The sequence below is a fragment of the Falco punctatus genome (genome assembly GCF_963210335.1).
Source record: "Falco punctatus genome assembly, contig: scaffold_290, whole genome shotgun sequence".
NCBI classification, from domain to species: domain Eukaryota; kingdom Metazoa; phylum Chordata; class Aves; order Falconiformes; family Falconidae; genus Falco; species Falco punctatus.
In genome coordinates, this window is record NW_027660275.1 from 1 (window position 1) to 23,961 (window position 23,961).

The window sequence follows — 23,961 nt, forward strand, 5'->3', positions numbered from 1 at the left end:
TCCTGCTTTTGCTGAAAAATTCCACTTTTTACCCCAAAACGGGCTCCGCACTGGGGGGGTTCTGGCCCATTCCCGCGGCAGAAACAGGCAGCGGATGGGGGAAAATCGGGAGATTTTGGTTGAAAATCTCATCACGGGCGGCGAAACGGCTTCGGGTGGCGGGGCGCATGCGGCTGGCTGCATTTCTAACGTTTTTTGGGTTTTTTTTTTTTCCTATAAAATAATAATAAATCCGAGGAAAAACGAACCGGGAACCGCTTGGCGATTTTTGTCGGTTCGTTGCTTTTTTTTTTTTTTTTTCCCCCGTTCTTTTCTGTCCCTTCCCGCCGGCAGGGACCGGGATGCGCCGCCCTTGTCCTCTCGCTGTCAACAAACCCCAGATTTGGGGGGATTTGGGGAGATTTTGGGGAGATTTGGGGGCTTCTTGCTACCCGGGATGCCCCCGGACGGGCCGTGTGGGGACGTGGCTCGGCTCCACCTGGGAATTAATCGCCCGGTTTTCCATGGATTTTCCGACAGCGCCGGCTCTTGGCTTCTCTTTATCCTTTAATCTCCCATTTTTTCCCTGTTTTTTTCCACCAGCTCCAATTTTTGGCTTATCTTCATCCCTAAATCTCCCATTTTTCCCTCTTTTTTCCGACACCACCGGCTCTCAGGCTTGGCTTTGTCCCTTAATCTCCCATTTTTTCCGTTTTTTCCAGCAGTGCTGATTTTTTGGCTTATCTTCATCCTTTAATTTCCCATTTTCCCCTCTTTTTACCGGCTCTCAGGCTCGTCTTCATCTTTAATCCCCTGTTTTTTCCTGTTTTTTCTGGCAGCTCCAGTTTTTGACTCATCTTTGTCCCTTAATCTCCCGTTTTTTCCCTGTTTTTTCTGGCAGCTCCAATTTTTGACTCATCTTTGTCCCTTAATCTCCCGTTTTTTCCCTGTTTTTTCCGATGGCACCAGCTCTCAAGCTTGTTTTCATCTTTAATCTCCCATTTTTCCAGCAGCACCAGCTCTCAGGCTCGTCTTTCTCTTTAATCTCCCGTTTTTTCCCTCCTTTTTCCGACACCACCGACTTTTGGCTCATCTTTGTCCCGTAATCTCCTGTTTTTTCCCTGTTTTTTCCAGCAGCGCCAACTTTTGGCTCGTCTTTATCTTTGATCTCCCATTTTTTCCTCTTTTTTCTGGCAGTGCAGCTCTCAGGCTCGTCTTTGTCCCTTAATCTCCCATTTTTCCCTTGTTTTTTCCGGCAGCTCCAACTTTTGGTTTATTTTCATCCCTTAATCTCCCATTTTTCCCCATTTTTCCAGCAGCGCCAGCTCTCAGACTCGTCTTCATCTTTAATTTCCCATTTTTCCCCTTTTTTCCACCAGCGCTGGCTCTTGGCTTGTCTTCATCCCTTAATCTCCTGGTTTTTCCCTGTTTTTTCCAGCAGCTCCAATTTTTGGTTTATCTTCATCCCTGAATCTACCATTTTTCCCTCTTTTTTCCGAAAGCACCAGCTCTCAGGCTCGTCTTCACCTTTAATCTCCCATTTTTTCCCTGTTTTTTCTGGCAGTGCCAATTCTTGGCTCATCCTCGTCCCTTAATCTCCCATTTTTCCTCTTTTTTCCAATGGCACTGGCTCTCCAAGCCTGTTTTCGTCTTTAATCTCCTGTTTCTTTCCCCCATTTTTCCGACAGCGCCAGCTCTCAGGCTCATCTTCGTCTTTAATCTCCCATTTTTTCCCTCTTTTTTCCACCAGCGCCGGCTCTTGGCTCATCTTTGTCCCTTAATCTCCCGGTTTTTCTCTTGTTTTTTCCGGCAGCGCCAATTTTAGTTTTATCTTCATCCCTTAATTTCCCATTTTTCCCTGTTTTTTCCGACAGCACCAGCTCTCAGGCTCATCTTCATCTTTCATCTCTCGTTTTTTCCTCTTTTTTTTCCGGTTGTGCCGGCTCTCAGGCTCATCTTTGTCCCTTAATCTCCCATTTTTTCCCTGTTTTTTCCAGCAGCTCCAATTTTTGGCTTATCTTCATCCCTTAATCTCCCATTTTTCCCTCTTTTTTCCGACAGCACCAGCTCTCAGGCTCGTCTTCATCTTTAATCTCCCATTTTTCCTTCTTTTTTCCGACACCGCCGGCTCTCAGGCTCGTCTTTGTCCCTTAATCTCCCGTTTTTTCCCTGTTTTTTCCAGCAGCTCCAATTTTTGGCTTATCTTCATCCCTTAATCTACCATTTTCCCCTGTTTTTTCCGACAGCACCAGCTCTCAGGTTGTCTTTGTCCCTTAATCTACCATTTTTCCCTCTTTTTTCCGACAGCACTGGCTCTCAGGCTCGTCTTCATCTTTAATCTCCCGTTTTTTCCTTCTTTTTTCCGACAGCACCGGCTCTTGGCTCATCTTTGTCCCTTAATCTCCCGTTTTTTCCAGCAGCGCCGATTTTTGATTTATCTTCATCCCTGAATTTCCCATTTTTCCCTCTTTTTTCCGGCAGCGCCGGCTCCCAGCTCGTCTTCGTCCCCTCGCTGCGGGATGCCCACCACGACTTCATCTACCCGCAGCCGCCATTCCTCTACCCCGACCTGCCCAAGGACGACAAACCGGTACCGACCCCTCCCCCCTCTCCGCAACCCCAGTTTTTTATTTTATTTTAATTTTTTTTTTTTTTTTTACCCCAAAACCACCAATTAACGCTCCATTTCCAGCCACCCTCCCCCAGTTTTAGGCTGAAATTCCCCCTTTTTTTTATTTTTGTGGTTTTTTTTTTTTTTTTTCCTAACCTTTTTTTTCCACCCAGAAGATCTGGGGTATGTGAGGAAAGCCCAGCGTGAGCACAGCAGTCCTGGGGGGCTTTGGGGTGTTTTGGGGAAGATTTGGGGCATTTTGGGGCAGATTTAGGGCAGATCTGGGGCATTTGAGGAGGGCCTGGGGCATTTAGGGGTGTTTTAAGGGCAGATTTGGGGTATTTGAAGAAAGCCCAGCGTGAACACAGCATTTTGGGTGGCTTTGGGGCATTTTGGGGTGTTTTAGGGCAGGTTTGGGTGGTTTTAGGGAAGATCTGGGATATTTGAGGAAAGCCCACCATGACTGGGGCATTTTGGGGCAACTTTGGGGCAGAACTGGGGTGTTTGGCAGCAGATTTGGGGTGGTTTAGGGCAGGTTTGGGGCATTTGAGGAAAGCCCAGCGTGACTGCAGCATTTTTGGGTGGCTTTGGGGCATTTTGGTGTGTTTTAGGGCAGGTTTGGGTGGTTTTAGGGCGGGTTTGGGGTATTTGAGGAAATCCCAGCATGACTGGGGCATTTGGGGGCAGCTTTGGGGCATCTGGGGGCAGATTTGGGGCATTTGAGGAAGGCCTGGGGCATTTTGGGGTGTTTTAGGGCAGGTTTGGGTGGTTTTAGGGCAGATTTGGGGCATTTTAGGAAATCCCAGCGGGACCATGGCATTTTGGGTGTCTTTGGGGCATTTTGGGGTGTTTTAGGGCAGGTTTGGGTGGTTTTAGGGCAGATCTAGGGTATTTGAAGAAAGCCCACCATGACTGGAGCATTTTGGGGCATCTTTGGGGCATTTCTGGGGCATTTTAAGGCAGATATGCGGTATTTGAGGAAATCCCAGCGTGAACACGGCATTTTTGGGCGGCTTTGGGGCATTTTGGGGTGTTTTAGGTCAGGTTAGGTGTGTTTTAGGACAGATCTGGGGTATTTGAGGAAACTGCGCGTGAACATGGCATTTTGGGGCATTTTTGGGTGGCTTTGGGGCGTTTTGGGTTTTTTTAGGGCAGGTTTGCCTGGTTTTAGGGCAGGTTTGGGTGGTTTTAGGACAGATCTGGGGTACGTGAGGAAAGTCCAGCGTGACTGGGGCATTTTTGGGCGGCTTTGGGGCATTTTTGGGCGGCTTTGGGGCATTTTTGGGCGGCTTTGGGGCATTTTTGGGGCAGCTTTGGGGCATTTTGGCATGTTTTAGGGCAGGTTTGGGGTGTGTTAAGGCAGGTCTGGGGTATTTGAGGAAATCCCAGTGTGAACACGGCATTTTGGGCAGCTTTGGAGCATTTTGGGGCTGTTTTGGCGCCGGCGGTATCGGCAGTGGTGCAGCCCCCCCACAGTGCCCCCCTGTCCCCGCCAGCGTGTGCACTTTGTGCCGGAGCCCTGCACCCTGGACATCGATGGCGTCGTTTTCGGCCTGACCTCCACCGACCTGCTCTTCCACATGGGCGCCGAGGAGATCAGCAGGTGGGTGCTGCCGGGATCCGGGAAGGCGTCGGAGCAGGGATCTCCCGCAGGGATCTCCCGCCGGCGGCCGGATCCAGCCCTGAATCCATGGGATCGCCGCAGGAAGCCTCATCTCCGGGAGGGTTTTTCCCTGTGGTTGTTGCCTCCAGCACCTTGTTTCATCCCTCGGTGCCCACCGGAGTGGCTGCCGGGTTGTTAATTAGGCTGTGTGCCTAATTAGTCAGCACAGCCTGTGAGTTTTGGGGTTTTTTTTCCCTTTTTCCTGCCTTTCCGTCGCCGCTTCAGTGTGTTTTCTCTCGCAGCTCCGCTGGGATGTCGGACAGGCTCACACGGATCCTCAAGCACATCCTGACGCAACGGAGGTGAGGGCTCGGTGCAAACACCCGCTCGAACTCAAAAAGAGCTTTTTTTTTTTTCCCCAATTAAGGGAAAAGTTGTACCGTTCTTCACCGCCTTCCCCTTTAAAGTCGTATTTTTTTAATCTCAAAATATGTCTTTTGGGGGTTCCAGAACCTTTTCAAAACAGGATTCAGAGGGTTTTAGCGCTGTGAGTCCTCTGGACCGGCGCGTGTCGGGCTTCCCCAGCTGCCCTCGGAGGTAGCGGGTACCTGGGGCCACGCACAAGCAGCAGAAACGACCGGTTTTAACCCCAAAACGATCGGCCGCTTTGGTCCGAGGCTTGTCGCGACAGGCAACAGTGGTTGTTCCTGGCTGCGGTAACCTCTTCTTCCCCCGTCGCCGGCAGTTACTACCCATTGTACCCCCCCTCGGAGGAGCTGAACGTTGACTACGAGAGCTTCTACAGCTACGCCTCGTTACCTGTCACGCCGGATGTCCTTGTCACCCCCTCGGAACTGCGGTACTTCGTGAAGGTCAGGTGGTGTGAGCCCCGGCTGAAACACCCCCGCACACACCCCCGGTTTTGATGTGGTTGGGTAAAACCTGGTGTACAGCGTGATGGGAGCGGCTGTAGCTTGGGGGGGTGTAGCTCTCGGTGTCCCGATCAGCTGTAGCCGGGTGGCTGTTGGTGCCTGGGGGGCTGTAGCTGGGTGGCTGTTGGTGCCCTGATCGGCTGTAGCTGGGTGGCTGTAGCCAGGTGACTGTTGGTGCCTGGATTGGCTGTAGCTGGATGGTTGTTGGCACCTGGATCAGCTGTAGCCAGGCGGTTGTTGGCACCCGGATCAACTGTCAGCATCTGGATCGGCTGTAGCCTGGAGGCTGTAGGTGCCTGGATCGGCTGTAGCCAGGTGGTTGTCGAGGCCTGGATTGGCTGTAGCCGGATAGCGGTTGGCATCCAGGTTAGCTGTACCCGGGTGGCTGTCGGTGCCAGGATCAACTGTAGCTGGATTGGCTGTAGCCAGGTGGCTGTCAGTGCTTGGATCGGCTGTAGCCGGGTGGCTGTAGCTGGATTGGCTGTACCCAGGTGGCTGTCAGTGCCTGGATCGGCTGTAGCTGGATCAGCTGTAGCTGGGTGGCTGTAGGTGCCTGGATCAGCTGTAGCCTAGTGGTTGTAGCCAGGTGGCTGTCAGTGCCTGGATCGGCTGTAGCCGGGTGGCTGTAGGCGCCTGGATCAGCTGTAGCCTAGTGGTTGTAGCCAGGTGGCTGTCAGTGCCTGGATCGGCTGTAGCCTAGTGGTTGTAGCCAGGTGGCTGTCGGTGCCTGGATCAGCTGTAGCCTAGTGGTTGTAGCCAGGTGGCTGTCAGTGCCTGGATCAGCTGTAGCCTAGTGGTTGTAGCCAGGTGGCTGTCGGTGCCTGGATCAGCTGTAGCCTAGTGGTTGTAGCCAGGTGGCTGTCGGTGCCTGGATTGGCTGTAGCTGGGTGGCTGTAAGCGCCTGGATCAGCTGTAGCCTAGTGGTTGTAGCCAGGTGGCTGTCAGTGCCTGGATCAGCTGTAGGTGCCTGGATTTGCTGTACCCGGGTGGCTGTAGGTGCCTGGATCGGCTGTACCCAGGTGGTTGTTGGCATCTGGATCGGCTGTAACTGGGTGGCTGTAGCCGGGCAGCTGTCGGCACCTGGATCGGTTGTAGCTGGGTGGCTGCTGGTGCCTGGGTCGGCTGTAGCCGCAGCCGCCGGCCCTCACCTCTGTGACCGTCGCTCTCGTACCCCCGCAGGACGTGCTGGGCTGCGTCTGCATCAACCCGGGGCGGCTGACGAAGGGCCAGGTTGGGGGGACCTACGGCCGCCTGTACATACAGCGCGAGGACACCGAGGGCGAGCGGAAGAGCCCGTGTGTGGCCGCTCAAGTCGTCAAAATCTAAAGCGTCGAGACGTTTCCTCCACCGGAACCGCTTCACGGAAACCGAGCGGGTGTTCAAATACACTTGGAATTTTGGTTAAAAAAAACCAAAAACAACAACACCCAAACCCAGTTGTGTTTGTCCGCACGCGCCTAATTAATTAATTTTCAGGTGGCCGGGGGGAGGCTGTGCCTTTGCTGCAGCGCCTGGTGAAAAAAAAAAACACCAAAAAACAGCGTCAGGGTTGGGTTTGAAACTATTTCCTCCATTTTTTGCCTCAAATTTGTGGCGAGGAAGCTGAAAATTAACAGATTAATTAATAGTCATCCCCCCCATCCCGCTTGGCTGCTGGTGTTTGTTCCGCTGTGATGGTGGGGGGTGGGGAAAAAGGTGGGGGGTTTTGCCAGGAAAAAGGTAAATCTGATGTGAAAAAAGGGAATTGAGAGTTGTAGCTTCATGCTGGGGGGAGGGGAGTGGAAAAAAAAGGGGGAAAAAGGTTTTTTTGCCAGAAAAAAGGTAAATCTGATGGGAAAAAAGGGACTCGAGTGTTGTAACTTCCTGACGTGGAAAAAAAGGGGGAAAAAGGGTTTTTGCCATAAAAAAGGTAAATCCGATGTGAGAAAAGGAAATGGTGTTTTGTAACTTCCTGACATGGAAAAAAAGGGGGAAAAAGGATTTTTTTTTTGCTGGAAAAAAGGTAAATCTGATGAGAAAAAAGGGATTTGAGTGTTGCAACTTCCCACCATGGAAAAAAGGGGGGAGAAGGAGTTTTTTTGCTGGAAAAAAGGTAAATCTGATGGGGAAAAAAAGAGACTTGAGTGTTGCAACTTCCCGACATGGAAAAAAGGGGGAAAAAGCAGGTTTTTTGCCGGAAAAAAGGTAAATCTGATGGGAAAAATGGGACTTAAGTGTTGTAACTTCCCGGTGTGGAAAAAAAGGAGGAAAATGGGTTTTTTTTTGCTGGAAAAAAGGCAAATCCAATGTGAGAAAAGGGAATTGAGTTTTTAACTTCGCACCGTGGAAAAAAAGGTGGAAAAAGAAGGTTTTTTGCTAGAAAAAATGTAAATCCAATGGGGAAAATGGGACTTAAGTGTTGTAACTTCCCGCCGTGGAAAAAAGGGGGGGAAAAGTGTTTTTTTTTCAGGGAAAAAGTTAAATCTGATGAGAAAAAAGGGAATTGGGTTTTGTAGCTTCACGCTGGGGGGATGGGAGCGGAAAAAAAAGGGAGAAAAAGGGTTTTTTTGCTGGGGAAAAAGGTGAATCTGATGAAAGAAAAGGGAACTGAGTGCTGTAACTTCCCGCTGTGGAAAAAAAGGGGGGAAAATTTTTTGCTGGAAAAAAGGTAAATATGGTAAGAAAAAAGGGACTTGAGTGTTTTAACTTCCTACCATGGAAAAAAAGGGGGGGAAATGATGGTTTTTTGCCGGAAAAAAGGTAAATCCGATGGGGAAAAAAGGGAATTGAGTGTTGCAACTTCCCGCCATGGAAAAAAAAAGGGGGAAATCGATTTTTTTTGCCGGGAAAAAGGTAAATCCGATGGGGAAAAAAGGGAAGTGAGTGTTGCAACTTCCCGCCGTGGAAAAAAAAAGGGGGAAACCGATTTTTTTTGCCGGGAAAAAGGTAAATCCGACGGGGAAAAAAGGGAATCGAGTGTTGCAACTTCCCGCCGTGGAAAAAAAGGGAGGAAATGGAGATTTTTTTTGCTGGAAAAATGATAAATCCGATGGGAAAAAAGGGACTCGAGTGTTGCAACTCGCCGCCGCGGGGCAGTTCCAGGCGTTGGGAGGCTGGAAAACAGCCCTGGTGCTGAGCCGCGTCTCCCTTCATTAATTTGCCACTTAATTACCTGCCTGCCCTTATTACAGGCTCCCTCCAGAGCGGCGTTTATCGCCTCTTGCCCTTCCAACCCCGCGTGGGCGTTGGGGCACGTTTTGGGGGGAAAATGGGGGGGGGGGGGGGGGGGGGGAAGTGATCCCCTTGGATTTCTGGCTGCGACTTCAGATTTGCCGGAAAATCTCCGTTTTCTCCCCAAATATTGGCACGAAGCGAAGGGGCAGCGCCCGTGGGCTCTGGCTGTTGCGTCTCGGCCTCTCGGGGCTTTCGATGATTTTAGCACTTTTCACCCCAAATAAAACACTGGGTTTTCCCAGCCTGGGTAAAAGCTGGGGGGTTCCTGCTTTTTTCCAGTTTCCAGCTTCTTTTCCTGCTCTTTTTTTAGTTTCCAGCTTTTTTCCCCTGATTTTTTCAGCTTCCAGCTTTTTCCCCCCTGATTTTTTTCAGCTTCCAGCTTTTTTATCCTGATTTTTTTCAGTTTCCAGATTGTTTTTATCCTGATTTTTTTTCAGTTTCTAGCTTTTTTCCCAATTTTTCCAGTTTCCAGCTTTTTTCCTTCTCTTTTTGTTTCCAACTTTTCTTCCTGATTTTTCCGTTTCTAGCTTTTTTATCCTGATTTTTCCAGTTTCCAGGTTTTTTCCCTGCCTTTTTTTAGTTTCCAGCATTTTTACCCTGTTTTTTTCTGTTTCCAGCTTTTTCTCCTGCTCTTTTTCAGTTTCCACCTTTTTTTTTTATCCTGATTTTGTCACTTTCCAGCTTGTTTTACCCTGGTTTTTTTCACTTTTCAGCTTTTTTATCCTGATTTTTTCAGTTTCCAGCTTGTTTTATCCTGGTTTTTTTCACTTTCCAGCTTTTTATTTCCTGGTTTTTTTGCAGTGTCCAGCTTTTTTATCCTGTTTTTTTTTTTTTTTTCATTTTCCAGCATTTTTATCGTTTTTTTTCACTCTCCAGTTTGTTTTTATCCTGTTTTTTTTTTACAGTTTCCAGCTTTTTATCGCGATTTTTTCAGCATCCAGCTGTTTTATCTTGATTTTTCAGTTTCCAGCTTTTTTATCCTGATTTTTTCACTTTCCAGCTCGTTTCCCCCTCTGATTTTTTTTCACTTTCCAGCCTTTTTCATTTCCCCACCTGCTGCAGGAAGCACACACACACCCCCTTTCCCCCCCTTTTCCGCCTGGCTGCTCCCCACTGGCCTCATTCCGCTCAGAATCCCGCCGGGTTCAGACACGCAAGCGGTCGCCACGGCGGAGGGGGGGGGTTGACTCAAACACACCGGGGACCGAAGCAGGCAGCATCTCGTTTGCTTCTTAATTAGATGATCCTTGAGGACGAGGCTAATTCAGGATTTAAACCAGCGGAGACTCCGGCGTTGAGTTGGCCAAGGGTTGGGTTTTGGTGGGCTCCGGCGCTCCATAGGGAATCCCCCCACTTCGCTCCGGAGCTGGCAGGAATTTTTCCAGCTTTATTTTTATTTCCCCAGGGATTTTTTTTTTTTTTTTTTTTCCCCTAACCAGGAGCTTCACTGCTGTGGCAGAGCGGCAAAACCCAGGCCTGGCCGCGTTCCCGGCTGCCGTGGGAAAAGCAAAACCATCCAGGCTCTTTCATCCTGGTGAGAAGCCGTCGCCGTTCCGTGTTCCGGGGGAAAAAAAAGGAGGAAAAAAGGAGGAAAAAAGGAGCCCCCCGGGAAGGGGGAAGCAAGGCCCCGTGCCGGGGTGGGGCCTGCACGTTGGCTGGGAGCCGGCGGCACGACGCTCCAGCGCTGGGAGGAAGGGAACGGCCGCGCTTGGCTCTGGCTCAGCCGCCACACCGGGAAGACGACGCGGCGATATCAAGCACCACTCCCCCCCCCCGGTTTTGTTTTCCGGTGAGATTCCGGGTCACCGGCGCCGCTGTAGGGTGGTCGTGGTGGGGTATGGTGGGGGTGGGACACAACGGCGGTAAATTTGGGAGCTGGTGGGGAATGATTCGGCCTCTTCCCAGCGTGGGGATGCTGAGGACCAGTGGGGGGGGGGCGGTTCTTTTTCATGCAATTACGGACGGTTTTGTGTCCCTGTCACATCCCCAACCCCCAGTTTCAAGGGGGGTGTGTGTGTGATTTCCTCCTTTTTCCCCCCCCCCTAAGAAAAACACGAGATCCCTTCGATCCCTTCCCCTGTGCCCCCCCCTTCCCCTGTTTGCTGCAGCCACCTCTTAATTTTAGCCCCCAGCTGTGAGGTTTCCGACGGCTCCCGGCTTAAATTAGCCACCAGATCCCCAAAATAGCCGGCGTGCTTTGGGGGAGGCCGGATCCTCCGCCGGGATATTTTTATATATATATATATATAATTTTTTTTTTAGGAGAATTTGTCAGTCCCAAAAGAAATTCATGGATGATTATGATTTTTTTCTTTTTCTTTTAAATCCATATTCCAAGGAGTTGTTGGCGTAGCTGGGGCGGACTCCGACCCCGCCGCTGGGAGTGAGGAGCGACCTGTGCCCTCATCCCACCCCCAAGGCCAAGGTCCCTGCCTGGGAATTCCCAGAAATCTCCCAGCACTCTCGGAGGACCCGCCCTAAAAAGTTGTTTTTCCTGTTTTTTTTTTTTTTTTCCTGGGTTTAAGGAAAAAAAACTTTTTTTTTTTTTTCTTTTTGTTTCCTGCCCTCCACTTCTGGGCTTCGTTTTGGCACTGCGGCGCAGCTGGGGAAACTGAGGCTCGGGAGGGGTTTGGCTACAGTGGAGCCGCCGCGTTTTCCGACTGTGCGTTGGCATTTCCTCAGATGTTTCCTCCTTGGGTTTTCCGTCTCAGTGAAAAATCTTTCCCTGATATGGGTGTTTTCCCAGTCCTAGGGGAAAAATAAAAAGGCAGCGTTTGATGACGCAGGGGTTAGAGCCGGCACCACCGTCCCATGGTGTCCCTCGGCATGGAGCCGTCGCCAGCACCTCTTGCTGATCTGGATTCAGTGCCAGGGCGAGGAACAAATTCCCTCTTTTAAACCGATTCCAGCTTTCACCGCGATGCTCTGGGCTAAATCTTTCCTTGCAGATGGCGGCACCGTCCCCATGCGTCCGCCAAAGGCTTTCGGCATCGCTCTGAAACATCCCCATTCTCTAAAAAATAATTAAAAAGCTGTAATTTGGATCCGGAAAGGTCCCTGATGCCACTCCTCCAGCTCTGGGATGCTGGGGAGAGGGGGCTACTGTTCATGTCCCACGCAAATATCCCAGCGTGGCAGGTACAAGGTGCAAAAACTCCTCCCAGGTGCCGATTTTTAGATGAGGATTTTCTCTGGGCACCCACAGAAGCGGCAAAAAGAGGTAAAAAAAAGGCGAGGGGGAAGGAACTGGCTTCGTTGTTTCTGCGTCTTTGAGCGGGAGAAGGGGTTAAAGCCTCCATCGCTTCATCGCTGGTTTTGCAGGATCTTGATAAAATAATTTGCGGAGGCGCCAGGGTGGGAAAAGCCGCTGTCAGGAAGCGAGGGGCTGAAGAAGTGCCGGGTCTTCCCATAACGAAGCATATATTGCTGAAAATGAGCTAAAATAAATAAATTTTTTTATGTAGCAAAGCATAAAACGCTGAAAAGGGGCAGAAAGGAAACAATTTCTTCATGTCCTGAAGCCAAAATTGCTGAAAACGGGCAGAAAAAGAAACAAATTTTTACATAGTGCAGCATAAATTGGTGGAAAAGAAACAAATTTCAGGGTACCGGAGCCTGAATTGTTGTAAATAGGTAAAAAAGTTGTAAATAAGTAAAAAAGTACCAAAATTTTAATGCTGCAAAGCCCAAATGGCTGAAAAGAGGCAAAATACTTGTGACCCCAAAGCTAAATGGCCAAAAATGGGTGGAAAAGCCACAAAATCTCGTGTGCCGAAGCCTGAATTGGTGAAATGGGGCAAAAAAGAAGAAATGGGTGTTAATTCTTGGGGTTTAATGAGTTTTTAGTGACGGTACCTACCATCATGCCATGCTAATTAGCATCAGCCTGGTGAGTGGCCACCCCTCCTTGGCCAAACCGCGGCGTTAATTGGGAGGCGAAACGTTCATCACCGACAGGGGGGAGGCTGCTAAAAACACGCGTAAATAAATTCTCGAGGGTTTGGGTTTGGGTTTTGCTCCCTTTCCAAGGTGTTTTCCACCCGTTTTGCAGCAGGTTGGGCACGCTGGTAACGCTCACGTCGTTTCAGCGGGTTTACTTGGTGGCCAGCGCTGGAAAATGCCAGGAAATGGGATTTTAAGGATTTCTGCGAGGAAAAAAAAAAAATGTATTCCCTGCGTTTTTGCGGCCCGCTGGCCCTTTCTCAGGCTGCGCTGGCAGCAAAAAGCCTTTTTTGAGTTGGGTTTTTTTTTTTTCTCCTCCCGGAGGACAAAGGGAAAGGGCGCTACCCGCAGCCCTGAACTTTCCCAGCGTTCACCCCGCTCGCAGCGGCGATCACAGGCAGCCTTTGTCCCGGCCCGCTGGGGCGCAGGGTTTCGGTTGGAGCCCAGAGCGAGGAAGAGGAGGAGGCAGCGACGGCGGTGGGGAGAAGTTGGGGTGAGGAAGAGCGATTTCGGTGCTGCTGGAAGACCTTGAAGCAAAGTTTTGGTGCTGTCTGGGAGGCGAAACAATCCTTTTCATGGCGGTGGTTGCTCCCCACCAGCATCATCTCACATCCTAACCCAGAAACATCCAATATTTCCGAGGGATGAGAGGCTTTTTTTCCTATAAATCCACTCTTTGGGGGATTTCAGTGCTTTTTCACGGCTAACTCACAACCGTCTGCAACTCCCCGGGCCAGTGCAAGGGGAGCTGAGCCGGGCAGCTTGTGGCCCCGCACCCACGGCGTTCCGGCGAGCACCAGCGCTTCCCCAAATCCAGATCGCCACGAAGAAGCGCTTCCCTCAATCCCTGTCTCTCCGCGCACGGCAGCACCTCCACCGTCATCTTCTCGCCACCCCCACCACGGCGCCCTCACGGCGCCTGTATTTCACGCGAGCACCGCCTGTCATTACACCGCCCGCTTTAATCCGCCGGGGATTAACGAAGCCAAATTCTGCATCGTCAGGATATTTTTTTTTTTCCCTTGCCGGAGCTGCCGGGAACAAGCTCACCGGTGCCGGCATTCCTGACACCGACGGCATCGCCGCCGTCTCATCTCTGCTTCATCTCAAGCTGTTGTGCTGCGCTGCTGCTCCACCTCCTCTTCCCCCCGCGCTGCTTGTCGACCGAATGGGACCTCGGGAGCAGCTCCGGCTGTAGCGGCGCGTACGTGGGCCTCTGTTTACAGGTGGGGAGGTGGAACGGTGTTTGTCAGCACCGGGGAGACGGAACGGTGTTTGTCGGTGCCGAGAAGAGGCAGTTGGGGGTGGGGAAGAAAGAATAAAGGGGGAATAATATGAGCAGCATAGACGGGACGAGAGCGCAGACGTGGTTTCGGCATCGCTTTCCAACGCTAACGATGGCGCGTCAGGTGGTTGAAGGTGGGCGTGGGATTTTTTCCATCCTCCTTTATATTTTTAAGGATAAATTTCAGGGGCGGCAAGCGGGGTGTGGTTTGGGGAAGGGGCGGGAGGATCTGGCAGCCGTCCAGGTGTCGGTGGGATCATGCCACCCTCGGAACCCCAGCACTTGGGATCCCAGAGAGCCAACACCTGCTGGCCGACGCGGTCGTTGAACACCGCCAGGCGCGTGGCTCCGTCTGCAATTAAAATGCCGGCCCTCGGGGAGGGCGTTTGGCTCGCTTCATCCGGCGTCGGCCGCGGACTGGTTTCACTGGTTCGTTGGCACCGGCCAGGGCGGGTTTCGGCTGGGGCAAACTGCACCCGACATGGTTGCTGGGGCTGTAAAACACAGGTGGAGCGGCTGTTTCCCAGCTGGGCTTCGTGTTGTGTGGCAGCTGACGGGAACGCCGCCGCCAGGGAATCGGGCCTGACCTCTTGCCGCGATGGTTTGGGGGTGGGGTTGAAGCACAGGGCTCGGCCGCGGTGGTTTCGGCAGCGGTTTTGGCAGCGGTTGCACCATCAGCTCTCGCTTTCCTGGTGCGGCTGTACCAGGTGGTGCATTACACACAGCGCAAAGAGGCTGGAAGCTGTGGCGGGTGGTTGTTTTAGCGGTGGAGGGGCTCGGCGCGTGGACAAACCCGTCTCTAAATCACTTATAAATTCTGTTTTATATTTGCAGTCGACAGCGGATCAGATACGGTTTCGCAGAAACACGGCGCGATGGGATTTTGAAATATTTTTTCCCCCAAAAAATGAGCGATAAAGGCTAAACCTCCAGCCCTTCCCACTTGATTTGTGAAAATTAATGTTCAGGTGGCCCAAACCCTCTTTCATCCCTTTTTCTGTCCCACTGCAGCGTTTCCCAAGGTTGCGCATGACATTTATTATTGCGTAAAATACCCATTTTTGCCTTATTCCTCTGGTCAAAAGTCATGCCTAGAACCAAATGCATAAACCCTCCAGAGCTGAATGAATATGACCAAAACGGTGGGGGTAAAAAAAAAACAAAACATTTCCTTCCCCCTCCTGCCTTAATCTCTATTATTTTTTATTTGGGCTGGTTGTTGGGTGGGGCTGGGTTGTGCGTGGCCAAGAGGAGAGGGAACCGAAAGGAAAAAATATCTCTTTGGGGCTAGAAAAGCCGCGTCCCGACGCTGCGCTCTCCCTGTCTTTAACGCTGAACCCCGCTTCCCCCCACAAAAACGCAAATCCTCTTAGATTTCCAGCTCTGACCCTGGTTTTTCTCCCACTCAAAACAAATCCTGGGGAGAGGCACCTGGATTTAATTACCCCCGTTGTTTTGTTATCGATAACGCCGCCAACGAATTTTAGATAGAGGAGCGGAGAACGTCTGGAATTAATTTCCTGGGACGTGTTGAGGTTGAGGATCTCCACCCGACGTGTTATAACTTCCTTGTAAGAGTTTTTTTTTTTTTTTTTTTTTTAATTTGCAGATTCATTTTTTTTAAAGCTCACATCGCCGAGGTCGAGGAAGACGACGGTCTTTTGAGTTGGCGTGGAAGAGCTCCGCGCCTGGGCGAGATGTCCACCAAGGTGCCGATCTACCTGAAGAGGGGGAGCAGGAAGGGGAAGAAGGAGAAGCTCCGCGACATCCTCTCCTCCGACATGATCAGCCCGCCCTTGGGGGACTTCAGGCACACGATCCACATCGGCAGCGGCGGGGAGAGCGACATGTTTGGGGACATCTCCTTCCTTCAGGGCAAGTTTCATCTCCTCCCCAGGACCGAAGGAAGCTTCGACTCCGACAAGGACAGCCCCGATGCGGCACCATTCGAGTTCTCCAGGACGGCCACTATCTCCGGATGCCAGCAGCCCTCCTCGGAGACTTCATCCCCCCTCCTCAAAAACGCCATCTCCTTGCCCGTCATCGGGGGGCCGCAGGCGCTGATGCTGCCCTCGGCGCAAGCCCCGCCAAAACCACCGCGGTTGCACCTCGATGACAAAGCCCCGGCGGTGCCAAGCGGGGAGGAGGACGGCGAGGGTGGGAGCACCGCCTCGCTGCTGCATCCCTGCGCCTCCCGTTTCGCTGCTCCAACGAACGGCTTCGCCGAGGAGAAGGGTAGTGCCGAGCCGGCCTTCCTCTCCCACGCCGGCTCCCTCCTCTCCCTCCACGTGGATTTGGGGCCGTCCATTTTGGAGGACGTCCTGCAAGTGATGGAGAAGCACCAAGCGGAGGGAGTGGGTGGATCTATACAGGATTCGGGCAGGCAGGAAATCTTGACGTGAAGGCGACTCGAGGTAAAGACGCCGAGAAACGGATTATTATCAATTTTTTTGGCGGGGTGTGGGGGGGTGGTGGTTTCCAAAAATCACAGCTGGAACTCATGAGGTTTGACTCCACGCACCTCCCCCACCCGGTGTGCTGACGGCGATGTGTTGTTTCCTCTCGCAGAGCCCGTCGTGCGAACGGGACGTGAGCGTTTCTCCTCGGTGCCGCTCCTTGCAGACCTACGGCTGTTCCCTCGCTGTGGGGAGGAAGGGGAAAAAAAAAAAAAAAAACCAACCCAACAAACCACCCTACGAAGCCAAGATGAAAACAGGCGGCACTCGCTGCCCGGTTGTATCGCGGCTTGCCTGTACCTACTTCACCTTTAGCGACGCATTGAACCGTAACACCGCGCCGACCGGTAGAAATAATCCGCCGCGCCGCTAGAAGCGTTTGTTGTACCGGATGGGATGAAACGGCGATGGTTGAGTTCCCAAATGTCTCAGTCAGGAGGATTTTGGGGGTTTCAGGGTTGGTTTGAGGGGTTTTTTTTGGCTTGAAGAGGGGCTGGGGTTTGCGCTCGGTTGAGGCGAAGGCGTGACGCTCGCTGCCTGCCGACCGCCTGAACATCAAGGTGATGCCAAACGTCAGCCTTCGCCTTTGTATCCTCAAAATCGGTAAATCTGGCAGTGACGTGGCTAAAGGCTCCGTTGGGCTTTAACAACTCTAATGTCTCTAAAAGCTCTCCACGGAGAAGCTAAAAAAAAAAAAAAACCTTCTCAGGCTGTATTTTAGCAACTAAATCCATGGCCGGAGCTTGGGGTTTTAAGGTAAGAAATAACAAAACACACCCCACCCCCCCAAAAAAAAAAAAAAAAGAAAATGTGCTGAGTGAAGGGTGAGCGACCGCCTGGCCAAATTCCGGCACGATGGGGTGAAATTCATCCTCCCGAAAGACGCCGTCACCATCAATCGCGGATTGTTTGGCCGGACGGAGGAAGGAGGGGGTGAAGCGCTTCAGCACGCAGAAAGGAATGCGAATCCCTTCTGCTTTTTTTTTTAAAAAAATAATAACAGTAATAAATAAAATCGCTGGAAACGGCAATTGTGCTGACATCGGGGTGACGAGTCCTCCGTGCCCGGCTGCGAGGGCTTTGCTTCTCTTTCCCAATCTCCGAAGCCTGTCAGACTCGGTGAGGGTGTAAAAGCAAGCGGGACCTCGTTTCCTAGATGCCGTCGTTAATTAACTGCATCATTTTTAACCGTTTCTGGTAGTTTTAGCCCCGAATGAGGCTGGGAGTCATGTCCCCTCCCCGTAGTGAGGAATTAAGGCACCTCTGGAAGAACACGCTGAATTTTCCTGGCTTGCCAGAGGCTGACCGTGTTATTTCTTGACATCGTTGATGGCTGTTTCTTACAGGTATCTTTAACGAGTCATTAGATTAACGAGCTCGTAGCTCCCCACAGTCTGTCCTGGCTCCTGCTTGCTCTTGCATCCACCGGGGCACTCTCACCCCAAGACAGAAACACTTTTTTGGTAGGAACACCAAAAATTGGGGGTTAAACCCGTTTTTCAAGCCTTCAGCCTGCCACGTAATTAAGAAAACGAGGTTAATTGAGCTCGGCCCAGGCTGGGTTCAATTTCTATTTCATTTGCTGCTGTTCAACCCTTACCTGGTCCAGACTGCCAGCGCCTCCTCCGAACGACGCCCATCCACGTGGCGGTGGTTTATTTTTTATTTATTTTTAGGATTTTTTTACTTAGTTTAGGATTTTTCAATTTATTTTAGGATTTTTTTTTTTTCTTCCCAGAAATAATTCCAGCAACGGGGCAGGGGTGTTTTAAAGCATCGTTCGCAACTAATTTACCCCGGTGACGGCCTATTTTGGTGGGAGATGCGGTGCAGGTGCCCACTCCCCTCTTTTCTCCCCGAAGCGCCGCAGCGACTGGGCAAACAATTTGAAGGAAAAAGCCCCAAAATCCTGGAATGGATAATTTGGGTGGTTTTCAGAGCATTTTGGTGTTTATTTTTTGCGGCCCAACATCTTGCTGTGGAGCGAGGTGGGTTGTGACAACACAGAGGCGCTTGTTATCATGGATTTCACCTTAATTAGTGAATTAAAGTGAGCTGGGGATGATGATGATGGAGTTTGCCCCCCACCTCTGCCTAATTATCGTCAGCAATTATGAAACAACCGCTGCCGGATCTGGTTATTTCAAAATAACGCCGCTGAGGTAACGGCCAAAATCCCTTTTTCTCCGCTTTTTTTTTTGCTCCTTCTACTTGTAACAAGCCAGGGGACGGATTTGGGGTGTTAATGGCTTTAATTGGGCACCTTGCTCGCTCTGGACAGCTCCCGGCGGCGTCCAAGCGCATCCATCCGTCCCCTCGTCATCCTGCTCTGCTCCAGGGATGGAATCCCACGCCGACGGCTCGGCTCTGAGATCCGAGAGCTGCTCTTACGAGGGGCTAAATAGAAAAAGGCACTTTAATTTGCTGGATTTTGGGCAGTTTTCTGCTATGAAAAGGTGATGCTTCTTGTCTGCAAGACACCTCCGTCCTCCCCTCTGCCCGCCAATGCTGCTCCTCAGGCTATACTTGATATCACCCCCGGGAAATTATCCCGATTTTAATTTTTTCCCCCGTTTTTCCAGGCATACTCTCATCTCCTTAGCTACAAAAATAACGCCTTTAATTAATTTTTAGCTATTAGCAATAAAATCATTTGGGATTCCCCTTGCCCCGGGGTTTCTCTACAAGATGGGGGCTTCCTACAGCCCCCTGCCCCATTCTGTCCCTAATTAATCACTCATTAAATTGCTGATTTATGCAAAAAGCTGTTGCTAAACCCTGGGGTGGTTGGTTTTTTTTTTTTCTACCCTGTTCTAAGAAGCGTGAGTCACTCGGGCAGAAACGCCGTTCCCTGCTCTGACTCAGCCAGCACGTGCCAAACAACCTCTTTCCCCCTCACTTTTTCAGGGATTTACAGCAAAATAAATTAACGAGGGGCTTAATTAATTCCGGCAGGGGGCAACAGGTGTCCACAGGTGGACGGTTTGGGGGGGGGGGGGGGGTGTTACAGGCTGAGGCGGTTGTTCGCAGTCTTAATTATCCCCCAACTTCTTCGTTATCCCCAAGATTTCCGGGCAGCGGATTAACGACACGATAAACTCGGTGAACGCCTACGCCAACGTTTGGCATTCGACACCCCCCCCCCCCCCCAACCTCCACCCCCGCCGCGGGGTTGGTGCGCCTGACCCTGCCGCAACGCCTGTAGCCCGAGCGTCACAACCGTTTCACCACCGGCGACAAGAGCGTTGATTTTTATTGACGGGGCAGGAAGAGCAAGCGGCTGCGTGCACGCAAATAACAGCCAGTGTGGGATTAAGAGGAGGAGGAAGGGCAGGGAGAAAGGTTTAGAGCCCTGCGTAACCTTGGGCAGCACTAGAAAAATAATTAATTTCCCAGCAAAAAGGAGCGGGGGGGTGGGGGAGTGAGGAAAGTGGAAACAAGATGGAAAATAAGAGAGGATTCCACCTGGAAGCTGTCGCCTGCCGAACCGTGCTCACCGTGGGGCAACCGCGTGTCCGCCGCTCTGCCCTGTGGGATGAATTTTGAGATCGCTGGTTAATTTGGGTTGGATAAAAAGGGAAAGAGCTCAAAAACGTACATTTTTGACGTGGATTTCTAGGGGTAAAGAGGCTGGAGGGGGGGTTGTTTTCGGGGTTTCTGCCAGCACCACACGCTGAAACCATAAGCACCCGTTGGGAATCTACGGAGGTTTGAGATGTGATGGGGAGGGCTCCCACCTGAACCCCACCTATCCATCACCTCATCCTCCCCCATCCTTCTTTTCCAACCACCTCCTGGCATCCTCCGGCCTCCCCACTCCATCAAACTCTTCCTTCCTTCCTTCCCCACCATCCCAACACCCTCCCCCCCCCCCCTTTTCCCCCCATCTCCCCTTTCCCACTCTCCCCCACCCCATCCCTACCCCTGGTCCTTCCTGCCAGGTCTGTGCTCTTCCACGTCCACCTCCCGCCTCCATTTTGCCCCCCACTCTCCCTCCCTGCCACCCTCCGTCCTCCTCAGCACCCTCAGTCCTCCTCCCTACCACCCTCCCTACCACCCTTCATCCTCAGCGTCCTCCATCCTCAACACCATCCATCCTCCCTGCCAATCTTCATCTTCCTCAGCATGCTGCACCCTCCATGGCACCCTACGTCCTCCTCAGCACCCTGTCCTCCTCGACACCCTCCATCCTCCCTGCCACCTTCCATCGCACCTCCCATCTTCCCTGCCACCCTTCGTCCTCCTCAGCACCCTCCATCATCCTCACCATGCTCCATAGCACCCTTCATCTTCCACAGCACCCTCCATCCTCCCTGCCACCTTCCATCGCACCTCCCATCTTCCCTGCCACCCTTCGTCCTCCTCAGCACCCTCCATCATCCTCACCATGCTCCATAGCACCCTTCATCTTCCACAGCACCCTCCATCCTCCTCAGCACCCTTCATTCCCCTCAGCACCCTCCACCCCCCCTCAGCCCTCCATAGCACCCTCAGCCCTCCATAGCACCCTCCATCCCCCTCAGCACCCTTCATAGCACCCTCAGCCCTCCATAGCTCCCCCCGCCACTCCCTCCCCTCACGCTGCCGCCGCCTCCCCTCAGACTTTCCCGCCTTTCCCGCGCGCCGCGGCGGGGCGGGGCCGGGCCAGGCGGGGCGGGGGCGGAGCAGGGCGCCTGCGCAACGCGGCCCCGCCCCCCCTCCCCCCACCCCGCCCTGCGCGCATGCGCAGTGCGCGGCGCGGCGCCCCGGCGGCGGAGGCAAGATGGCGGCGGTGGTACAGAATGTGGTGAAGCTGTGAGTGCGCCGTGTCCCCCTTTCCCCCCCCACCCCACCCCCCCGCGGCGGGGAATGGTGCGGTCCGGCCCAGCGCGGGAAAGCGGGGTTCCCCCTCCCCGCCTGTCTCCGGCGGGCGGAACCAAGTGCGTGAGGGGGGGGGGGGGGTTCATTGTTCATGGAGAACTTTGCTGGGGGGGGCGTGTAGGAGCTGCCTGTGTCGTTCTGGGGGGGCGGGGGGGGAGACCCCGTCGCGTGGTGTTATAAAGGGGTTATAGACCCCCCGGGGGGGGTTCACCCTGAGCGGGGGGCCTATAGAATCCGGAGCGGGGGGGGGGGGGGGGCTCAATGTCTGGCCTTGTGAGGGGGTCCTGTAGGGGCCGGGGTGTGAGGGGGAGTGATCGCTGTAGATCGCTGTAGAGAGGATCTTGTAGATCCTGAACCTCCCCAAGGCGCTTGGAAGGAGGCCTGTGTGGGGATCACCCCCTGGATCATCCTGGGGAGGGGTCGTATAGAAACCAGGGGTGCCCCTCCCCCCCCCCATATATCCCCTTGAGGGGGGCTCTATAGGACACCCAGTGTGGGTGTCCCCCCTATATATCCCAGTTTGGGCGTCCCTATACATGAGGCACCCCCGCTATATGGCCCCATACGGCCCCCCCTATGTCTCTGTGGGGGAGGGGGGGGTCCCTGCTTTATGCCCCTATAGGGTCCTGGGAGGGGGGGGGGGTTGGGTCTCCTCTATATGCCCTTACGAGGGGAACCTATAGAGCCCTTGGGATGGAGCTTCTCCCTATAAGGGCCCTATAGACCCCCGGGGGGGTCCCCACATATAGCCCCCTATAGGGGGGCACCCCCTATACAGCCCTAATTGGGGGGGGGGTGTGTATATATACCCTTGGGAAGGTATAGAGCCCCCCGCTGCCCACCCTGCTCTAGCAAGGGGGGGGGCAGGAGGGTCCCCTCTAACGAGCTGGGGTTCGTTAAGGGGCGTTGGGGGCCCCCCTAGCGAGCTGGGGGTTAATTAAGAGGCTTTGGGGTCCCCTCTGATGAGCTGAGAGTTAATTAAGAGGCTTTGGGGTCCCCCCTAATGAGCTGGGTTCATTAAGAGGCTTTGGGGTCCCCCCTAACGAGCTGGGGTTCGTTAAGAGGCTTTGGGGTCCCCTCTGATGAGCTGAAGGTTCATTAAGAGGCTTTGGGGTCCCCCCTAATGAGCTGAGAGTTAATTAAGAGGCTTTGGGGTCCCCCCTAACGAGCTGAGAGTTAATTAAGAGGCTTTGGGGTCTCCTCTGACAAACTGGGGTCTCCTCTAATGAGCTGGGCTCGTTAAGAGGCTTTGGGGTCCCCCCTAACGAGCTGAGAGTTAATTAAGAGGCTTTGGGGTCCCCTCTGATGAGCTGAGAGTTAATTAAGAGGCTTTGGGGTCCCCCCTAATGAGCTGGGTTCATTAAGAGGCTTTGGGGTCCCCCCTAACGAGCTGGGGTTCGTTAAGAGGCTTTGGGGTCCCCTCTGATGAGCTGAAGGTTCATTAAGAGGCTTTGGGGTCCCCCCTAATGAGCTGAGAGTTAATTAAGAGGCTTTGGGGTCCCCCCTAACGAGCTGAGAGTTAATTAAGAGGCTTTGGGGTCTCCTCTGACAAACTGGGGTCTCCTCTAATGAGCTGGGCTCGTTAAGAGGCTTTGGGGTCCCCCCTAACGAGCTGAGAGTTAATTAAGAGGCTTTGGGGTCCCCTCTGATGAGCTGAGAGTTAATTAAGAGGCTTTGGGGTCCCCTCTGATGAGCTGAGGTTCATTAAGAGGCTTTGGGGTCCCCCCCTAACGAGCTGAGAGTTAATTAAGAGGCTTTGGGGTCCCCCCTAACGAGCTGGGGTTCATTAAGAGGCTTTGGGGTCCCCTCTGATGAGCTGAGAGTTAATTAGGAGGCTTTGGGGTCCCCCCTAATGAGCTGGGGTTCATTAAGAGGCTTTGGGGTCCCCTCTGATGAGCTGAGAGTTAATTAATAGGCTTTGGGGTCCCCCCTAACGAGCTGGGGTTCATTAAGAGGCTTTGGGGTCCCCCCTAATGAGTTGGGGTTTGTTAAGAGGCTTTGGGGTCCCCCCTAATGAGCTGGGTTCATTAAGAGGCTTTGGTTCCCCTCTGAGGAGCTGAGAGTTAATTAAGAGGCTTTGGGGTCCCCCCTAACGAGCTGAGAGTTAATTAAGAGGCTTTGGGGTCCCCTCTGATGAGCTGAGAGTTAATTAATAGGCTTTGGGGCCCTCCCTAATGAGCTGGGGTTCATTAAGAGGCTTTGGGGTCCCCCCTAACGAGCTGAGAGTTAATTAAGATGCTTTGGGGTCTCCTTTGACAAACTGGGGTCCCCGCTAATGAGCTGGGGTTTCATTAAGAGGCTTTGGGGTCCCCCCTAATGAGCTGGGTTCATTAAGAGGCTTTGGGGTCCCCCTCTGATGAGCTGAGAGTTAATTAAGAGGCTTTGGGGTCCCCCCTAATGAGCTGGGGTTCGTTAAGAGGCTTTGGGGTCCCCCCTAACGAGCTGAGAGTTAATTAAGAGGCTTTGGGGTCCCCTCTGATGAGCTGAGAGTTAATTAATAGGCTTTGGGGCCCTCCCTAATGAGCTGGGGTTCATTAAGAGGCTTTGGGGTCCCCCCTAACGAGCTGAGAGTTAATTAAGAGGCTTTGGGGTCCCCCCTAACGAGCTGGGTTCATTAAGAGGCTTTGGGGTCCCCCCTAACGAGCTGGGTTCATTAAGAGGCTTTGGGGTTCCCCTCTGATGAGCTGGAGGTTCATTAAGAGGCTTTGGGGTCCCCCCTAACGAGCTGAGAGTTAATTAAGATGCTTTGGGGTCCCCTTTGACAAACTGGGGTCCCCCCTAACGAGCTGGGGTTCGTTAATGGGTGCTGGGGTCCCCCTCTGACGAGCTGAGAGTTAATTACGAGGCTCAAGCAGCAACCTTGCCTCACCCCCCTCCATCACACCAATTAATTTTATTAATTTCAGGCGCCTATTAATTTTTTTTTTGCCCGCCAGCAAAACGGGAGAGGGGGAAAAAATCAAAATTGACTTTTTCGGAAATTTCCACAGCGACCTGCTGACGTGCCGAGATTCCTGGAAGTTGCTCTGACGACTTCCTCGACGCCCCAGAAGGCACTAAATTACCGCCGGGAGCGTTAA

The 23,961-nt window shown here is 52.6% G+C and overlaps 2 protein-coding genes and 3 long non-coding RNA genes across 7 annotated transcripts; 3 read left to right on the plus strand and 2 right to left on the minus strand.

Moving 5' to 3' along the window:
* The first annotated feature begins 2,462 nt into the window (after nucleotides 1-2,462).
* Nucleotides 2,463-6,543, plus strand: POLA2 (DNA polymerase alpha 2, accessory subunit). Its single transcript, XM_080411439.1, has 5 exons — nucleotides 2,463-2,569; nucleotides 4,087-4,193; nucleotides 4,496-4,555; nucleotides 4,939-5,065; nucleotides 6,305-6,543. The coding sequence occupies exons 2-5, from the start codon at nucleotides 4,171-4,173 to the stop codon at nucleotides 6,449-6,451; spliced, it is 357 nt and encodes a 118-aa protein (XP_080267565.1). The 5' UTR covers nucleotides 2,463-2,569; nucleotides 4,087-4,170; the 3' UTR covers nucleotides 6,452-6,543.
* Nucleotides 5,077-6,201, minus strand: LOC308057302. Its single transcript, XR_013925207.1, has 3 exons — nucleotides 6,108-6,201; nucleotides 5,257-5,645; nucleotides 5,077-5,224 (listed from the first exon to the last, which is right to left on the minus strand). It is a non-coding gene; the product is annotated as an uncharacterized lncRNA (long non-coding RNA).
* A 143-nt stretch (nucleotides 6,544-6,686) lies between the features above and the next one.
* On the plus strand, nucleotides 6,687-16,830 carry CDC42EP2 (CDC42 effector protein 2). Of its 2 annotated transcripts, XM_080411437.1 has the most exons (5): nucleotides 6,687-7,217; nucleotides 7,865-10,127; nucleotides 11,085-13,699; nucleotides 15,175-15,979; nucleotides 16,134-16,830. In XM_080411437.1, the coding sequence occupies exon 4, from the start codon at nucleotides 15,263-15,265 to the stop codon at nucleotides 15,965-15,967; it is 705 nt and encodes a 234-aa protein (XP_080267563.1). In that variant the 5' UTR covers nucleotides 6,687-7,217; nucleotides 7,865-10,127; nucleotides 11,085-13,699; nucleotides 15,175-15,262; the 3' UTR covers nucleotides 15,968-15,979; nucleotides 16,134-16,830. The 2 variants fall into 2 exon arrangements, with proteins under 2 accessions (XP_080267563.1, XP_080267564.1); XM_080411438.1 differs by lacking the exon at nucleotides 11,085-13,699 and having other exon boundaries at nucleotides 7,865-9,872.
* Nucleotides 16,033-20,347, minus strand: LOC308057301. 2 transcript variants are annotated; one of them, XR_013925205.1, is made up of 3 exons: nucleotides 20,289-20,347; nucleotides 19,487-19,549; nucleotides 16,033-18,418 (listed from the first exon to the last, which is right to left on the minus strand). It is a non-coding gene; the product is annotated as an uncharacterized lncRNA (long non-coding RNA). The 2 variants fall into 2 exon arrangements; XR_013925206.1 differs by lacking the exon at nucleotides 20,289-20,347 and adding an exon at nucleotides 20,079-20,189.
* Nucleotides 20,348-21,673: 1,326 nt separating this feature from the next.
* Nucleotides 21,674-22,858, plus strand: LOC308057298. The gene is made up of 3 exons (XR_013925204.1): nucleotides 21,674-22,317; nucleotides 22,360-22,580; nucleotides 22,622-22,858. It is a non-coding gene; the product is annotated as an uncharacterized lncRNA (long non-coding RNA).
* The last annotated feature ends 1,103 nt before the right edge of the window (nucleotides 22,859-23,961 follow it).

Bases quoted from the DNA above. Each gene is read 5' to 3' on its own strand.
- POLA2 (XM_080411439.1), top strand. From the start codon at position 4,171: ATGGGCGCCGAGGAGATCAGCAG. The intron at 4,556-4,938 runs GTGAGGGCTCGG...CGTCGCCGGCAG, and splicing joins CACATCCTGACGCAACGGAG to TTACTACCCATTGTACCCCC. The intron at 5,066-6,304 runs GTCAGGTGGTGT...GTACCCCCGCAG, and splicing joins AACTGCGGTACTTCGTGAAG to GACGTGCTGGGCTGCGTCTG.
- CDC42EP2 (XM_080411437.1), top strand. From the start codon at position 15,263: ATGTCCACCAAGGTGCCGATCTACCTGAAGAGGGGGAGCAGGAAGGGG.